General features: G+C 45.8%; 1 protein-coding gene across 1 annotated transcript in view; it reads right to left on the reverse strand.

The window, feature by feature from the left end:
* The window catches only part of cubn (cubilin (intrinsic factor-cobalamin receptor)), a gene marked incomplete at both ends in the record, with an annotated part of 148,059 nt that overhangs the window by 22,584 nt on the left and 106,382 nt on the right, over window positions 1-19,093 (reverse strand). Inside the window, 7 exons of the mRNA XM_080515224.1 lie at window positions 45-201; window positions 2,500-2,687; window positions 8,583-8,808; window positions 13,422-13,543; window positions 13,631-13,780; window positions 14,063-14,266; window positions 17,249-17,420. Coding sequence (XP_080371350.1) covers window positions 45-201; window positions 2,500-2,687; window positions 8,583-8,808; window positions 13,422-13,543; window positions 13,631-13,780; window positions 14,063-14,266; window positions 17,249-17,420 — 1,219 coding nt within the window. The remainder of the gene's footprint in view (window positions 1-44; window positions 202-2,499; window positions 2,688-8,582; window positions 8,809-13,421; window positions 13,544-13,630; window positions 13,781-14,062; window positions 14,267-17,248; window positions 17,421-19,093) is intronic.

The following is a 19,093-nucleotide window of genomic DNA, read 5'->3' on the forward strand; positions in this document are numbered from 1 at the left end:
TAAAGATCAAACATGTAACATATCCAGGTGAACTGTGACCTTACTGCTTGTGAAGGAGACTGAGAAACCTCTTCCGGTAGTTTCAGCAGCCTGGAACCGGCTGTTGATGATGTTGTATGGAGCCACGATGGGAGCTGGAGCCTGTGAGCCACAGCCTGTGGACAAGAGAGTGTCCACTGCTTGGCCCTGACCAGACCACACCTGCAGAAACAGGAACACTAAGTGTAACATACATAACCAAACTCAATACTCTTTCATGGATAGTCAGTTCAATTGTATTTGAAATAGTGACATTATTCAACAAGCCACTACTGTTTTCACTCTTTGAAACCTGAGGCTTATACAATGACGCCTGGAGGAGGCTTATTTATGTCTTTTTACGGGTTAACGGACTTCATGCCTCCAGATTTTACTTCTGCATGTAGATACATGCTGTTTCTAGCCTCTGCTTCTCCAAAACTTGCCTTAAAAGCGAAATGTCTGCTCTTCGTGACCTCGTCTTGTGCTGTTTCCCGTCGTCTGGAGCTCCAGCAGCTGACAGTCGTGAGTGATGCGTTCAGGTGCATCATGTCAAACCGCCTTGCTGCTGGACTCCCTGGCTAAGAAATCTTCTCTTCCTCCTCAGAATCACATATCAGCCAATGACACATAAAATAAATACTTTATCAACAGAGATAAAACCCTGTGATTGCGTATTTCTCTCTCTGCGGGCTCCCACAGTGAAATTCCTGCTATGTTACAACACGGACACCCGTCACGTCAAGTGCGGCTTATATATGTACTTTTATTTTCTTTTTAAATTTTGTGGTGCCAGAGGTCGTGATGTAAGAAGAGGACCTGGACGATCAGATCCTGAAAACACAACTTGTGACGCTGATGAAAGAATCAACGCAGACGTGGTGTAAATATTTGCATACTGTACTGTGTACAATTCAGTGCTTTGTTTTTTTGTCCAACATTATTTTTATTTGTAATGCACAGTCAGGCACTGCAATGGCCCCCTGCATCATTCAGAGGCTGCATTTGTGTGTAAGTTGTCATTTTTGAGGAGTGTATCATTTATTATACTTCATGTGAGAGAAGAGTGTTTTGTATTTAGCAGTGCACTGTCCTACTTTTGCTTTGTGTCTTCTAATTTTGAAAACAAAGTTCACATTTTGACAATAAAATGCACTTTTGATCAAATGTGCTTCATGAATTGTGTCCTAATAAAGAGAAAAGTGTGAGGGTCCACACCTCCTCCAGCGCCGGATCCTCCCTCACTGACACTCCTGCAGGTAAGTTACTAATTGATTGCTCCTCCTCTTAAGCCCTGCAGTCTGGTGCCAGAAGACTGAGTGCTCACCCGAGGCACCAGCTTCTCTCATGCGCTCTACGGCTCCCCGTTCCGAGCGCCCTTGGCCCACCTTCTCTCCTCTCCTCTCCTCTCCTCTCCTCTCCTCTCCTCTCCTCTCCTCTCCTCTCCTCTCCTCTCCTGCTGCAGTACTGAATGCGCTCCACGGCTTCTCGCTTCGAGCGTCCTCGGCCAGCCTCCTCGCTGTGCAGCACTTCCTGCTGCGCTCCTCGTGCGCTCACGGCTCCTCACTCCGTGCCTCCTCAGCGCACCTCCTCCTGGTGCAGTGCGCCTCCCTGCTGCCGTCCTCTCGCCCGGAGTCTCCGTTCCTCCTCTCCCAGGTCTTGCAATCTCAAATCATTGCTAACTGCACCTGCTCTGCCTCCTGGTCTGCTTCTGAGTTTCAGAACTCCACGCTCCGCCTCTCAGCCGTAACAGAAAGGCTGCAGTGTTTTAGAAAATGTGTGCCATTTCTCAGGAACAGTGTCTTATCAGTGGAGGAGTGTAACGTGACTTCTACAGAGGCTGAGATGTGGGCAGTTTTTTATTGAGGTGTGGGTCACATCTGGCAACCCTGGTGCTGACTGGCGTGTCATGCTTAAAGAGTGTGCTGCTTGGCGCGTCTTCTGCGCTCCGAGTCCTGGAAACATCAGCTGTGATCACGTTCACGGGGCAGGTGGCGTTTGAAACAATCACGCCAAAAAAATGGATCCCAGCAAAAAAAGTGACTTCAGTATCCAGACCTGCGTAGTGGCTGATGTCCGTTTGTTCATTGTTCTGCAACAGTTCCTTTCTTACTCGGTTGTGAAATCAGCCAGTACCATCTGGTTTTGCTTGCTCGCTGTTGGATTTTGTATTCTCTGTACTTTATCACTTTTATTGTACTTGTACAATGACCCATGTTGGCACTTTACGAATGTGCTAAATTGAAAAATGTAATTTCCTTTGTTCAGTCGAGCTTTCTCATCTTCAAATACAAAGTACTAATTGAAAGTGTGCAGCTCAATGTTCAGTGTGGAACAGCTGAGTGCTTGTTGCAGTTCAGAAACTCAGTACTGAAAGTGTCTTCAGTGGAGAATTCTAGTAAAGTAGTTTCTAATTCAGAGATTCTGTGTGTTTTTAAATGTCACCATCTAATTCATGTTGACGTTTGTAGTGGAAGATACCTTGATGTAGCTGGACTGGCAGGTGCCACTTTCATCTGGAATTTCAAAATCACTGTTGAAGCTCATCTCCACGTGGCTTCCTTCATGAGCGACGATCCTCCAGGAACACTCCACGTTAGCTGGGAACTTCTGAGGATAGTTGGGAGACTTGAATGTCCCCATGTCAGCATGGATCACACCACCACAACCTGGCAACAAAAGGAGTCACTGCACTGGATGATACTAAAACAACATTGGAATAAGACTTGAAAACAGAATATTTAGGATTTCCCATTTAACAAGTAAGGCGATGGGGAACTTGGCTTCAACAAAAACTGCATGTTAAGATCTGAAATGTAATTAACTCACAACCGCTGACCTCTGAGCATAAGAACATAATCAACACTTTAAAACCCCTTATTCAAAACGATGCTTGATAAAATATTGAAATTCATGTGTCTAAGGTAAATTTCTGCATCTTTCATTTGGCTTTAACATTTTTGGCAGCCTTTTTTGAAAGTAGGTTTTATGTTGAACTTGAAACTTAATGTAACTCCAAATGGTAAAAAGTTGTATTGTATCATTACGATACGTATTGGGTTGTTTCTGCATTAACGAGCATAAAGCAGTGACCACTGTGACCTGCTCTCCAGTGTCAAATACAAGCAGTCAGAGGCCCTGTCTCCATGGCGATGGTTTTGTATTGCGTTTCTGTTTACACAACAATGATGCTTGGAAATGGTCAGCAGTGGAATATTTTTGAAAAAGACTTTCTTGAAACACGGTTCTGGCACCATGGAGAGGAATGACAACATTTTCTGGAAAGGATTAATAAACAAGTAAAAGATTAGTGGGAGTGGAATCTGGGACTAATGACCAACCCATCAGTCTCAGTTGAAGAAATTCACTTTACCATACTTGAAGCCACAACTTTTTTTTTGTTTTGAACCCTGCAGAGGACCACTGGGCTTTTTAAGGGTTAACAAGTTCCATGCCAATGATGTGTTCAGGTGCATCACGCAACACAGACATTTTTATTAATTTTTTTCCTTTTTAAATTTGGTGGGTGCAGCTTGTATTCTGGTGCACTATTTAGTCTGGAAATCACGGTAGTTTAAAATTTCTTATTAAAATAAAAATTCCAATGATATATCTGCAAGCATCTCTGGAACGGCGCGATCATGGCCTCTGGCCCAGTTCAATATTTATAAAATATACATTTTGAAGGTTTTAACAAAAATTGACTTATTTTGGAACGTGGGCACTTTAATTTTGAAAGCCAGCTAAACTCTAATCTATATATTTCTATATATTGTCCAGAAGATGATTAGCTTCCGGACAATATCGGCTGCAGTAGAACGACACAAACACTCAGAACCAGCGTATTTCGACGTAACTTGCTCCTCGTGTGTGAATCCATTGTGAAAATACTGAGTAAGGCCAAATGTGGAGCCATACATTACACACTTTCACTCGGTGCAGGAAAGTGTTGCATCATGATATATCCAAGAGGAAGTCTGCACTGTAGATCAGTGTTCAATCATTCACACAAGGAATTATTCAATACCATGCCAATCAAACTGTGACCACTCAACCTGCATATCCTGACTTTCCAAATAAAAGCCACAAACTCCTGCAAAGTAAAAGTCCTTTTTTGTTAATACCTTCAACATTTATATTTTATCAATATTTAAAGAGGCCAGAGGTTGTGATTGGACCAGAAGTTGTGATTGGACCAGATGTTGTGATTGGACCAGAGGTTGTGATTGGACCAGAAGTTGTGATTGGACCAGATGTTGTGATTGGACCAGAGGTTGTGATTGGACCAGAGGTTGTGATTGGACCAGATGTTGTGATTGGACCAGAGGTTGTGATTGGACCAGAAGTTGTGATTGGACCAGAGGTTGTGATTGGACCAGAGGTTGTGATTGGACCAGAAGTTGTGATTGGACCAGAGGTTGTGATTGGGCCAGAGGTTGTGATTGGACCAGAAGTTGTGATTGGACCAGAGGTTGTGATTGGACCAGAGGTTGTGATTGGACCAGAAGTTGTGATTGGACCAGAGGTTGTGATTGGGCCAGAAGTTGTGATTGGACCAGAAGTTGTGATTGGACCAGAGGTTGTGATTGGACCAGAGGTTGTGATTGGGCCAGAAGTTGTGATTGGACCAGAGGTTGTGATTGGACCAGAAGTTGTGATTGGGCCAGAGGTTGTGATTGGACCAGAAGTTGTGATTGGACCAGAGGTTGTGATTGGGCCAGAAGTTGTGATTGGGCCAGAGGTTGTGATTGGACCAGAAGTTGTGATTGGACCAGAGGTTGTGATTGGACCAGAGGTTGTGATTGGACCAGAAGTTGTGATTGGGCCAGAGGTTGTGATTGGACCAGAGGTTGTGATTGGGCCAGAGGTTGTGATTGGACCAGAAGTTGTGATTGGGCCAGAGGTTGTGATTGGGCCAGAAGTTGTGATTGGGCCAGAGGTTGTGATTGGACCAGAGGTTGTGATTGGACCAGAAGTTGTGATTGGACCAGAAGTTGTGATTGGACCAGAAGTTGTGATTGGACCAGAGGTTGTGATTGGACCAGAAGTTGTGATTGGACCAGAGGTTGTGATTGGGCCAGAGGTTGTGATTGGGCCAGAGGTTGTGATTGGGCCAGAAGTTGTGATTGGACCAGAAGTTGTGATTAATCCAGCAGCCATGATTGGCCCAGAGGCCATGGTTGGACCAGAGGCCGTGATTGGTCCGACCCAAACAGGCCAGAGTCCAATGTGGGAGGTCCCAACCAAGGCTGCTTGCAGCTTTAATTTCTAATTGATATTGTATTTATTTTTCATCTATCTAGCATATGTCCATATAAATTTAGTATAGTATCATATGGCTTTGTTTCTCTTTGTTTACTATTCTCTTAATGGTAAAAAAAATTGAACAAGTGCACGTAAATACATTTTAGGAATTTCTTTTGATGAAAAGCTCGGTTGGAAGCGGCATATTAACATCGTGAAGTCAAAATTAGCAAAATATATTGGCATAATGTGTCAAATCAGATCAGTAGATCAAAATTCACTCAACTTATATATTACATATTATACAACTAACCTTCCGTATCCGAGTTATGGCGTCGAAATATGGGGAAATAATTATACAGCAAACATTAATCTTTTCCTTTTACTTCAGAAGAGGGCCATTAGACTCAAGCTGGTAATTATTAAGCTCCATCAGCTTCCCTGTTTGCCAAATCAAAGATTCTAGAAATACACAACATTGTCGACCTTTATACACTAGTTGTAACAAATGAGGTGCAGAAGTTCAGAAGTTATTTGAACAGAGAGAGCCATTATTTTCATTCTTAACAGTAATATGTTTTTCTTTTAAGGCTCTTAAGGCTTGTCCTCATGGATGATGGTTTCCACCTGTACCTGTACCTGACTCCCCTCACTCCAAACTTCACTACATGTACTTGCAGATAGAAGCAACATGAAACTACAGGGGAAATAACCCCTGTCGTTTCATGTTGCTCCTTACTGGGTGTAAAACCACACCAGGAGGCAGTTGCGAGTTATGCACTTGAGCCGATAGTTCTTTATATTTCAGCGAAAAGAAGGTGGATTTTAAAAATATTAGACGGTGACAAGTAGTGATGGATGTTATTCACTGATTTTAGAGGTGTTGGGATCTCACAGGACCACAGAACGTTTGTTCATTTCTGGGGAGAGACAATATTCATTTGTCATGATACACAGTCATGACATATGAATTCTGACCCAGGAATGTGATTGTCTTTCACACCGAGTGCGGGGGGAACCTTTTGCAGGACCTTCCTCCCCCCCTTTCTGCTCACAAGACTCTTCCCCCCTCCAGGCATTCAGCCAGTCACTGATTGGTTGAAGCTCCCAGGTTTTGACACCTCCGAATTCACACGTGGAACAAAAGGCTGCGAAGCCAGTCTCCTCTCTCTCTTGCAAGACTGAACCCCGAGTAGGTGAGTTGCTGAAGAGCAGCTCAACTCACCCAGCGTTAGCATCCAGCTAACACCAGAGGCCTGCAACCAGGGGCCTTCACTCCTCAACTCCTCTGCTGACCCACCACGAGGGTCAGACCTTCCCCTGATCCAGAGACCAGCGCCCAGAATCTGATCTCCCATCAACCAGGGAAACCAACCAGTTCCTCCAGCACGGACCAGGGAAACGACGCCTCACAGAACTTCTTTGTGTTTTCCTCAACCAGCAGGAAAACCATCACAGACCTGAGCGACCAGCTCCTCAGTCTGGACAAAAGGAACAACCAGGAGCTGCAAAGAAGGACTCCTGAAACATCAACTCCATCTTCTTCTCCTCAGCCTGCAGAACCAGCAACCACAGTTAGCAGGAGGTGCTAACTACAGGAGAAGACACCAGCTTCCCTCCAGCAGGACAACAACTGAACTCCTTCAAGGAAGTGGGAACAACTGGGCTTTACCTGAGATTAGTTAAACCTGATGCTATGATAGAACTGTTTAACTTTTATGAAGATGTGTTGGTTCTGTTACAGTGATTGAGTTCTATAGATAATGATATTAGGAGCCATTATCAACCTGTAAACCAACGTTAGCTCTGCCACAGACACAGGGTCTGCATGCTAATCTTTGCTTTACTAACTAGTTAACTCACAATCCTACACATATCACATCAAAGACAACATCACACAGTAACTGAACACCATCTGACGACTCCTGACGTTTTACAAAACAAGTCTCATTCACATCAACTCATTCTAGAAATGGTCCTTTAGCAGAGACACACAGGAAGCAGACGCTAAAGACTAGCTTCCATGTTCCATTGTTCTCCAGCACATGGTGGAGACCCAGGACAGACTTCCTGCTCTCTGACAACCTCCATGTGAATGGAGTTTCTTGTGATCCGCCATCTTGTTTTGTAGTTCCATCACACGTCTCTCACACACACTTCTTCCACATCTCTCTCTCTTTTTCTCTCTCCACACACACACACACACACACCAAGCTGTATATAGGTAGTTAGAATCTGTTTTATTTGTTTTCATTGTTAATAAATATAATGTTTGGAATCATACTTGCTGTTTTATTAATGAGCACAAAGGAGAATGAAATGTCGACTCTTCTGTGTCAAGAACTCCAAAATCCTTCAAGCTTTACTGTTAATTCTGGTAATTGTAATTAATTTGACTATTAATTCAAATTCCTGATGAACTGTTTAGTATATCTTATGAGACTGATGGAACTGAATTGACTATCATTTCCTGTTAAGACAGGTGGAGCTCCGAGGTTCTGATACAGATCAGATTAAATTTCAATAACATTATTAATAACTATCATCGATAATTATTAATCATTATTGATAGCCAACCAAAACATAGTGATCCATATGAGGTAATAAATCCTTTGAGCAAAACGTTCACTGTTTACTTTGTTTTCTGAAAATACACTGTTCAAATGATGGCTGGACGACTCGCTGTCTAAAACCATGATTCAAATTAATAATTTGTTAGTGATACATTTTTTTTAAATAATTTATTAACCTTAAGTAATTAATCGATTATTAATGAGTAAATGACAGTTTACTTCAATTAGTAATTACAATTTTTCATAAATTACTTTCAATGATTTATGACTTTCAGTAAGTTAATGGTACACACACACACACACACACACACACACACACACACACACACACACACACACACACACACACACACACACAAAAAAACAGTGCCCACTAGTGGTCTGATATGCGAACTACATTGTTTTCTGCCATTTCCATGTAAACAGACAAGGCTTTCAGAAACAATATGATGTCACCTGGAACATTGTCATGGAAACAGGGTCTTTATTGAATTGGTGAGCAAAAACAATTGTTTGACGGTGTGTGCTGGTCCTTTTGTTTGAATAAATAGGGCAGTCTCATGACTTTGCTTAAAGACAGACAGAAGCAAATTGTTTTAGGCGTTGAAATGACATTCAACTGTATTTCAGTCTCAAGATAAAGGTCTAGTATAAATTATATTATATTTAGTTGTTGTTTCATGTGCCCCATCAAGTCCTTTGGAGTATCTTTGTACTCGTAGGTTTCTTTAACTAGTGTGAACGTACCTGAAGAATCAGCATGCCAAGAGGCCAGGAACCCTCCAGTGGACACCGCATGGTCCGCCAGAAAGACCACAGCTAGTTTGTTGGACCCAGACTGAATAGTTCCTGGGGAAGTGGTGCCACAATACCGACCAATCACAGGTGAACCAGGGGATCCTCCATTAAAGATGGTGACAGAGTCCCAGCCACATGTGGTGTGGGCTTCCACATTAAAATAACTGAACGTCAGCTGCAGAAAGATGGGGAGAGAGGACCGTCACATTGGCACATTTGTTCTTTTGTCTCAACATCTACTAACAATGTCACTTCACACAAGGGTGATTCACTAAAGACTTTTGTAGAACTCCATCAATCACATGATTATTCTGTTTTTGGCTGCTCAGCTTTCCTTTAATTTAGAACCCATGACATCACGGAGTCTCATCAGGGTTGAGCATGTTAGCATATGAGGTAAGACCAGATTGCATGTCCGTGACACCTGGGAAGTATCCTCTGGGATTTTCTGGTAGTTAGCAGGTTGTTAGGATGCTGATCAGCATACTAACAAAGTGTGTTCAATTGAGATGATATTTGAGGGATGGCCTCCAGGGGGGGCTAGGCTCAGGGATCACTAGATAATCAGCTGGGACCCACCCTAGGCTCAGGGTTACAGGACCAACTATCTACTTTAATAGTAGGGCATCGGTCGGCAGCAGGTGGCAGGCACAATAACAATTCTTCCAGAATGTTCTAGTTTTTAATTATTGTACTGGACATTACATCCTCCTCAAACCTGACAGCAGACTATTTGCCATTCAGAAGTCTTATGGCCTGAGGTGTGAAGCTGTTGCAGCCTGGTTGTTCTGTACTTCAGGCTGCGGTTCCTCCTGCTCACAGAGAGAAATGACTGTGGTGATGGTGTGTTCAGTCTCTGATGATGTTTTTAGCTCATGACAGACAGTGTCTGGCCCCCAGGTCTTTGACAGAAGGAAGAGACGTTTTTTTTGTGTTTTTTTTAATTAAACAAACATTTTTAAATACAACACAGTCACAGTCATTCCTAGGTGCTTTTGACAGAGAAAATAGAAAAACCCAACATATGCACATGAGCAAGCAGGTTTATTTGCGACTGTGGAAAGGTAAAACTCCCTCTAACAGGAAGAAACCTTTGCAGAAGTTGTGAAAGGAGGAGGGTCATCAACATCTGGGCCATAGACGTTTGTGATACACATCTCTATGTTCTGAAGAGAGATATGAAGAATTATAAATCTTCCCTCTGGGTCTATGGTTGTGTCTTCATGAGAGAATTGTATTTTATTGTGATTAATATAGCTCCGCCTCTCTGCTTGGAGTTCAAACCAGCTGAGTGTGTGAGGGAATTGTGGTGAGATCAGTGTGTGATGTCCTGTGGAAGGTGTGTGTGTGTCTCTGGTAATAAGACAATGTCTGCCTCTAGTTTATCCAGGTGTTCAAAAAGTTTTTGAACACTTATGTATATATATATATATATATATATATATACTATATGTGTATATATACTGTATGTATATATACTGTATGTATATATACTGTATGTATATACACATACTAATATCGCAGCGTTTATAGTGCGAGTTCAAGATGATTAACACTATAATAACATTGCAAGCATCGTGTATTTTAACAATATAATACTAATTACTTTCCTTAATTAATCAATCATGATGCTTATGAATGTTGCTGTTAGATATTTACCTGGGCCTGAGTAAACCTGTGATGTGTGTGTGTGTGTGTGTGTGTGTGTGTGTGTGTGTGTGTTGGAGGGGTTAATACTCAGTTTATGAAGACCATCAGTAGAGCCAGGTTGTGACGTTGGGGTCTCGGTCCCGCTGGTTGGACGTAGAGTCTGTCCACAGTGATGTTGACTCAGGATCCTTCAGGATGAGCTTCTTCCTCACAGGAAACAACAAGAGACGTCTACGATCTTCTGGAACTGGTCGTTACGCTGAAGCTCGTCCCTCGTAGTTCCCTGCTGGTCTTCACCACTTCTTTCTGCTTGAAGGGTTCAAACTTAGTGATGATGGACGGAGGGGCTGGTTGTCCTGTCTTCTCCCTCCCAGGAGGTGGACGGGGGCGCTGGTTGTCCTGTCCTCTCCCTCCCAGGTGATGGACGGGGGGCTGGTTGTCCTGTTGTCTCCCTCCCAGGAGGTGGACGGGGGGCTGGTTGTCCTGTCGTCTCCCTCCCAGGTGATGGACGGGGGGCTGGTTGTCCTGTCGTCTCCCTCCCAGGTGATGGACGGGGGCGCTGGTTGTCCTATCGTCTCCCTCCCAGGTGATGGACGGGGGCGCTGGTTGTCCTATCGTCTCCCTCCCAGGTGATGGACGGGGGCGCTGGTTGTCCTATCGTCTCCCTCCCAGGTGATGGACGGGGGCGCTGGTTGTCCTGTCGTCTCCCTCCCAGGAGGTGGACGGGGACGCTGGTTGTCCTGTCCTCTCCCTCCCAGGTGGTGGACGGGGGTGCTGGTTGTCCTATCGTCTCCCTCCCAGGTGGTGGACGGGGGCGCTGGTTGTCCTATCGTCTCCCTCCCAGGTGGTGGACGGGGGCGCTGGTTGTCCTATCGTCTCCCTCCCAGGTGGTGGACGGGGGTACTGGTTGTCCTGTCGTCTCCCTCCCAGGTGGTGGACGGGGGTGCTGGTTGTCCTATCGTCTCCCTCCCAGGTGGTGGACGGGGGCGCTGGTTGTCCTGTCGTCTCCCTCCCAGGTGGTGGACGGGGGTGCTGGTTGTCCTGTCGTCTCCCTCCCAGGTGGTGGACGGGGACACTGGTTGTCCTATCGTCTCCCTCCCAGGTGGTGGACGGGGACACTGGTTGTCCTGTCGTCTCCCTCCCAGGTGATGGATGGGGGCGCTGGTTGTCCTATCGTCTCCCTCCCAGGCGGTGGATGGGGGACGCCGGTTGTCCTGTCCTCTCCCTGCCAGGTGGTGGACGGGGGCGCTGGTTGTCCTGTCCTCTCCCTCCCAGGTGGTGGACGGGGGTGCTGGTTGTCCTGTCGTCTCCGTCCCAGGTGGTGGACGGGGGCGCTGGTTGTCCTGTCGTCTCCCTCCCAGGTGATGGACGGAGGCGCTGGTTGTCCTGTCGTGTCCCTCCCAGGTGGTGGACGGGGGCGTGGTTGTCCTGTCGTGTCCCTCCCAGGTGGTGGACGGGGGCGCTGGTTGTCCTGTCGTCTCCCTCCCAGGCGCTGGTTGTCCTGTCGTCTCCCTCCCAGGTGATGGACGGGGGTGCTGGTTGTCCTGTCGTCTCCGTCCCAGGTGGTGGACGGGGGCGCTGGTTGTCCTGTCGTCTCCCTCCCAGGTGATGGACGGAGGCGCTGGTTGTCCTGTCGTGTCCCTCCCAGGTGGTGGACGGGGGCGCTGGTTGTCCTGTCGTGTCCCTCCCAGGTGGTGGACGGGGGCGCTGGTTGTCCTGTCGTCTCCCTCCCAGGCGCTGGTTGTCCTGTCGTCTCCCTCCCAGGCGGTGGACGGGGGCACTGGTTGTCCTGTCGTCTCCCTCCCAGGCGGTGGACGGAGGCACTGGTTGTCCTGTTGTGTCCCTCCCAGGTGGTGGACGGGGGCGCTGGTTGTCCTATCGTCTCCCTCCCAGGCGCTGGTTGTCCTGTCGTGTCCCTCCCAGGCGCTGGTTGTCCTATCGTCTCCCTCCCAGGCGCTGGTTGTCCTATCGTCTCCCTCCCAGGCGCTGGTTGTCCTGTCGTGTCCCCCCCAGGCGGAGGACGGGGGTGAAGGTGATGTTATTCACAGTGTCCACAGGAAGCTTCAGGTGCTCCTGCATGAATCCTCGCAGTGATGTTTCCGTGTTTTCCTCGTCCCGTTCTGGAAGTCCAGCGAAGACGAGGTTGTCTCTCATGCTTCTGCTTTGACGGTCCAGGATGATTCCTTCATCTTCTTGTTCTCCTGGTTCAGTCCTTCAGTCCCTGGTTCAACAGGTCCACTTCACTTCTCAACTCCTGGTTCTCTGCTGTCAGTTCGGCTATCTGCTGTTGGCTGAATTCCAGCGAGTCCAGAAGAGCTTGAAACTCAGGGTGGAGCTCCTCCACCAGGGTGAGACGGGCATCGAAGCTGGACAGCTTGGTGTTGATGCTGTCCAGGATGTCCTCAAACTGTTTGTAGGTGAAGGAGCTGCTGTTGGAGAGTTCTCAGCGCGGCTCCTCTTCAAGATGAGGTCTGCAGAGTCTTGGACATGACGAGACGGTCGTAGCACTCGTCCAAGTAGGATTGAAGGTCTTCTATTGTGTCTTCTTCCAGCGTTATAGTTTAGCTTAATTTACCCTTTGTTTCTTTGTTTAGTTTAGTTTAGTTCGTTTTTTTCCCCTTGGTGGTCAGAAAAGTTTGTATTTCAGCCTGGGTGGCGCCATGTTGGATTGCACTCGATTACGTCACACTGGAATCACTCACTGCGCAGGAAGAGACGTTTCAATGACGTTCTCTGCTGTCCTCACCACTCTCTGAAGGTCCTTCTAGTCTGCAGCTGAACAGCTAACTCTAACCCTAACCCACCACAGAGAGATGCCAGTGGTCAGTAACTGTATGAGGCTGTAATAGAAAGTGGTGAGAATGTTGGCAGGCGCTGCCCGACATTGAGAAAGTATTTCGGCTGAGTCACAAACGTTTCTCGGTATGCTGTAAAGCTAAGAGAGGGCAGTGAGGTGTTTTCCAGAATATAAGATACTATAATCGTTGTAGACCCACTTACGACCTTGTAAGTGGAAGAACTCAAGACTACGACTTCAAATGTTGTTCAGTCAAACACTAAACATTCTTATTTATCCAATGTTGTAAGCTCACTAGTGTAATTGATTTGAATTGACCCCATGCATTTGAGCAGACTTACTGAGATAGTGTGGCCCTCAGGAGCCTCCAGCAGCCAAGCACAGCGACTTGGACTTGGATATATTGCTGGGTAATGGGGACTGGATATGACTCCTCCTTCACCCGTCTGGAAACCTCCACATTCTGTGTAAAGAACTTGATCTATCACAGTTCAATTCAAAACAGCACTGTTGTCATTACTATGCACCGGCTGTCAAGTGTTTGCCATACCAGAGAAGGAGTAGGTGACCTTGAAGCCCAGATCTCCGAGGGACGCATCAGTCCTGAAGTTGACCCAGAGCTCTGGAGTGAAGACCACAATGGGAACGCCGGGTTTGGTGTGACCACAAAACCTACCCAACAACTCCCCGTCTGAGTCGCCTGAAGGAAGAAAATGACTTAAAGACTCTCCATTCAACAAGAAAAGGATGTTTGCGTAATCCAGCAACAAACAGAACTTTGAAGATTCAGAAGATTTTGCAATGACTTTGTCAAAACTGCAAAGATTCTCCTAAAAAAATCCTGTAATGATTTTTGAGAGAACATTGATAATGGCTTTGTTTACAATTTCTTATACTGGTTCATCAACATTATGTAGGTCATCCTCAGCCTACAGAGTGCTTTAATCACACCCGACCTGAGCACACGCATACACGGACTCACCGAGACGGATCTGTAGGAAGTCCTTCTCGCAGGTCTGATGGTTTTGCAGATGCAGCTCATCAATCAGCACCACGATGGAGGAATTTATGTGGTGTGGGTTCTGAATCAGCCACTCACAGTTGAGATTGTTGCTGTAGTTGGTAAGCAGGTAACCAGGCGAAGTGAAGTTTCCACCTGCTGGGTTGTTGAGAAGTCCACCACAATCTAACATGAAAGGAGAAGAAAATACTTTTACGTATCAGCACAATCACTCTTAGAATCTTAATCCTTACAACTGAAGTTGTCACTTCACCTACATTTTCATTACAAATGGACCCAACATTAATATCTAAAAGCAAATGTTTGATCTAACTAAGCTATCATTAATTTTTACAGATAGAAAAACTGAAGCAGGGCCAAAACACTTACTAAATTATGGTTTGTTAAATGGTTTTTAATCCAGGAATGTGGAAGGGTCCAACAAAATAAATGTGTACAACAAATTATGTTGGCACAAATTTACAATGTCCATGTCCACACTGACAATAAAGCAGCTTTATACCTAAAATACTTTGGTGTCCTTGACTTAATCTTCTCCAGCATAACGTTGACTTCAGGCAACAAACCACATTTGTGGCCAGGATGCGGTCCCTTTTAAATTTGTTATGCCTTTATGCCTTTTTGAAATGACACAGAATGGGTTTCTGTCCAAGAACATGAGGGTGTGAACTGAGGACAGGACTGTGTTGGAGGTTTGGACTTTTCAGGAATCAAAGACACAGCGAGGGAAAAATGTGAAATAGAAACATGGGTTTTTTTCACATTTCACCAGGACAGCGAACGGAGGAGGGGAGAGACTGTGAAGATGTGTGGACCCAGATCCAGTCAGAAGGTAAAGTGATGGTCAGCGGGCTAAATGATGTGTCCCAGTATGTGCTCTTACATACCTTTGTATGAAGAAGCGGTTGAATGAATAGTTATTGTATGCAGAAAAGTTGATGATATGTTTTTTTTCCAAACTGAAGGACAACTGGATGATAATGAGTCTGCTGTAGAGGATGAAGAGGAAAATGAAGATGTACTTTTTCACCCCTGCACAAATGGAGAACAGCCTCCAGTGTCAACACCAATGACTATCCTGAATGGCAGGGAAGCCTCGCAAAATCAAAAGATACAGTATTCTATCCCCAGATCAATATTTCAAGACGTTTTTTTCATTAGAAGACATCATTGAAGTCATTGAAGAGCAGCCAAGTTTGAATGCTCTACAGTGTGACCCTGACTAAACCCTAAACCTTACCAGTAAAGCCCTGGAGCAATTCCTGGGTGCAGTAGTTTACATGTCAGTGTATGGACTATTATGTTACAAACATTACATGTTCTGCCATAAAGCCAGCTGAGTACTCCAGGTAGCTTGCCAGCTACAGATGGGAAGACATCCAGAATGACCTGCACTTCAACAATGAAGCAGGAACACAAGATATTCCAGATCACCTGAACGAGATCCAGCCACTGGTAGATTCCATCCATTGTCCACCACTTATCCAGGCCGGGTGGATGAGGCAACAGTCTAAGACTTCCCTCGCCCCAGACACTTCCTCCAGCTCTTCTGGTGACACCCCAAGGCGTTCCCAGGCCATAGAGAGACATAGTCCCTCCAACGTGTCCTAGGTCTGCCCCGAGGCCTCCTACCAGAGGGACATGACCAGAACACCTCTCTGGGGAGCCGTCTATCCCAAACAGATGCCCGAGCCTCCTCATCTGGCTCCTCTATGTGGAGGAGCAGCGGCTCTACTCCGAGCTCCTCCCTGGTGACTGAGCTCCTCACCCTATCTCTTAGGGTGACTGAGCTCCTCCCCCTATCTCTAAGAGTGACTGAGCTCCTCCCCCTATCTCTAAGGGTGACTGAGCTCCTCACCCTATCTCTTAGGGTGACTGAGCTCCTCACCCTATCTCTAAGGGTGACTGAGCTCCTCACCCTATCTCTAAGGGTGACTGAGCTCCTCACCCTATCTCTAAGGGTGACTGAGCTCCTCCCCCTATCTCTAAGCGTGACTGAGCTCCTCACCCTATCTCTAAGGGTGACTGAGCTCCTCACCCTATCTCTAAGAGTGACTGAGCTCCTCACCCTATCTCTAAGGGTGACTGAGCTCCTCACCCTATCTCTAAGGGTGACTGAGCTCCTCACCCTATCTCTAAGGGTGACTGAGCTCCTCCCCCTATCTCTAAGGGTGACTGAGCTCCTCACCCTATCTCTATGGGTACGCCCAGCCACCCTACAGAGGAAGCTCATTTCAGCCGCTTGTATCCGGGATCTGGTTCTTTCGGTCATGACCCATAGTTCATGACCAGAGGTGAGGGGAGGAACGAAGATCGACCGGTAAATCTAGAGCTTCACTTTTTGGCTCAGCTCCTTCTTCACCACGACGGACCGATACAACGTCCGCATGACTGCAGACGCTGCACCGATCCGCCTGTCAATCTCACGCTCCATCTTTCCCCCACTCGTGAACAAGACCCTGAGATACTTGAACTCCTCCACCTGTGACAAGGGCCCTCCACCGACCTGGAGGGGGCAAGACACCTTGTTCCGGTGGAGAACCATGGCCTCGGATTTAGAGGTGCTGATCCTCATCCCAGCTGCTTCACACTCGGCTGTAAACTGCGTCAGTGCACGCTGAAGGTCCAGGCTTGATGGAGCCAACAGAACCACCTCATCTGCAAAGAGCAGAGGTGAGATCCTGTGGTCCCCGAACCGGTGACAAAGGACTGTCCTGCCGGAGGCCAACGTGCACTGGGAACAGGTCTGAGTTACTGGTGATAATGTGAACCAAACTCCTGCTCCGGGAATACAGGGACCAGACAGCCCTTAACAAAGGGCCCCAGACTCCATACTCCCAGAGCACCCCCTACAGGACGTCCCGAGGGACGCGGTCCAATGCCTTGTCTAGCGCCACGAAACACATGTGGACTGGTTGGGCAAATTCCCATGAACCCTTGAGCACCTGGTGGAGAGTATAGAGCTGGTCCAGTGTTCCAAGACCAGGACGAAAACCACATTGTTCCTCTTGGATCCGAGGTTCGACTAACGGCCGGATCCTCCAGTACAACAACAACAATAATAATAATAATAACAACAGGTAGGGATAAATATGATTATATTGAAATGTAATCTATTCGTAGGGTTTTGTACAAGGATGAGCTCACCTGCAGGTTGATCAGAGGAGTAAGAGGCCAGGAAACCACCGCCGCTCACAGAAGCATCGGTGTGAAACACCACAGCCATGGTGTTTCCAGAGGAGTGCAGCTCAGTGCCTGCTGGTACTGTACCACACAGTCTACGTAGGAGAGGGGCATCCGGGTGAAGCCCATTCAGTACCTTTAAGATATGGAATCATCTTAGTTAAACCGTATTATTACATAGAGATATATAAAAGAAACACTGAACAAACAAAAAGAAAAATTCATCTAAGTGTCTTTCGTAGATGATTTCCTTTTAAATAATTCCACATTTGTGAGAAACATGGATTTGTTTTAAGTTTTCAATGTCTTTATTGTCATTTCCATGGTTCAAGAACAAGATAAAATAATACACAATCTAGTTTAAGTAGTTTGGTAATATAGACAACAGATAATAAATACGTATAGTTCTCAGTAGAAGTGCAATGTGCGAGCACACACCTCGGGTGTGCGTCGATTGACAACATGTGAGCTCTGCAAACTGCGCATGCACACTTGCTCATATCTGGATGTGACAGTGGCAGTTTGAAAGATGATGTTAAGAATAAAACCATTGCAACCCGCAGTGGTCACCACTCCATGAGAACACCCTACACCGTGCCAAGTTTTCAGCTGTGTGATTTTAGTGCAATGACTCCACCAGCTGCAGCGTGATGCAGACGTGTTAATAATAAAAAAATACGTAAAATTTTTTTTACATTGACTGTTGATTCTGCATTTTTGTACCCACTGCAAAATATCCTATGTTATCAAGTAGTGAGGTTTGTCTTTTCTTTCCATGCTCCACATCTTTGAGGCTGCTCTACCAGTAGGCGGTGCTCTTCTATTGGGATCTATATGGCGGTCCAGTTCCATGCCGTGGGGCAGCATTCAGGCTTGGTTCATGAGTCTCACAGGACAGAGCTCACTGCTTTGGTCTAGACCAGAGTTTTTTGTTTTTTTTTTACACTTTTTTACACCTGAAAAACTCTGGTCCAGTTCAAACAGGGCTGGTGTGAAGAGTTGGAAAAGCAGGCCAGTCGTTAGCCCCTTGGCCTGGTTAGCACACCGGCTCTTCTGTCTTTTTTTAATAATTGATTTTTTGGGGGGGTTTTTTTGTTTGTAGTTTGAACAATTGTACAGCTTCAATGACAAGGCAAACATATGAACCTGGTATTCTTAGTGGACTCCAACCTCTTCTGTCCCTGGTTATTTGGTGTTTATTAAGGTTTGGTGTCAGTACTTTGTCACTCTCTATCTGGTCTAGGCAGACAAAATGGTTGGTTTTATCATCCAAAGTATATTATGTGATGTATATCAATTTGGATCAATATGGACTCCCCCAGATTATGACATCATCGAACACATTGACCACGCCCTCTCACGCTTCCAGATGTCCAGCTTTGCTCCTCTGGAAGACTTCAGGAGCAGAAAATATCCCAAATGTCTCTGAAGTCTGTACCTCTGAAATGGTGCTTTAAAAAAGAGCTTTGGTCTTCCAGTTCCATTGGCCATAACTCAGCTTAGTACCCAAAACTGAAAACAAAAATCTAGTGGAGGGCATTTCAGCTACAACTTCTTCTCTTGTGTGCAGCAAGTATTGTTCTCTTTTCATTTTGATTGATATATTTGGACGGTACTGTACATATCGATGCACAAGCTTCACAACGTTACTGTAAATATGCTGGATTTAGCACCATGATAATTTTCATCCGTTGTCCCACATAAAACCATCCAGGGCTACAAACATATAAAAACAATAAAAAAAACAACATATTAAAACATTGATGTCTGTATTCAGATCCAGTGGGTGGATGCAGATCATGACTTTGT

Source organism: Blennius ocellaris (genome assembly GCF_963422515.1).
Source record: "Blennius ocellaris genome assembly, chromosome: 19".
Classification (NCBI taxonomy): domain Eukaryota; kingdom Metazoa; phylum Chordata; class Actinopteri; order Blenniiformes; family Blenniidae; genus Blennius; species Blennius ocellaris.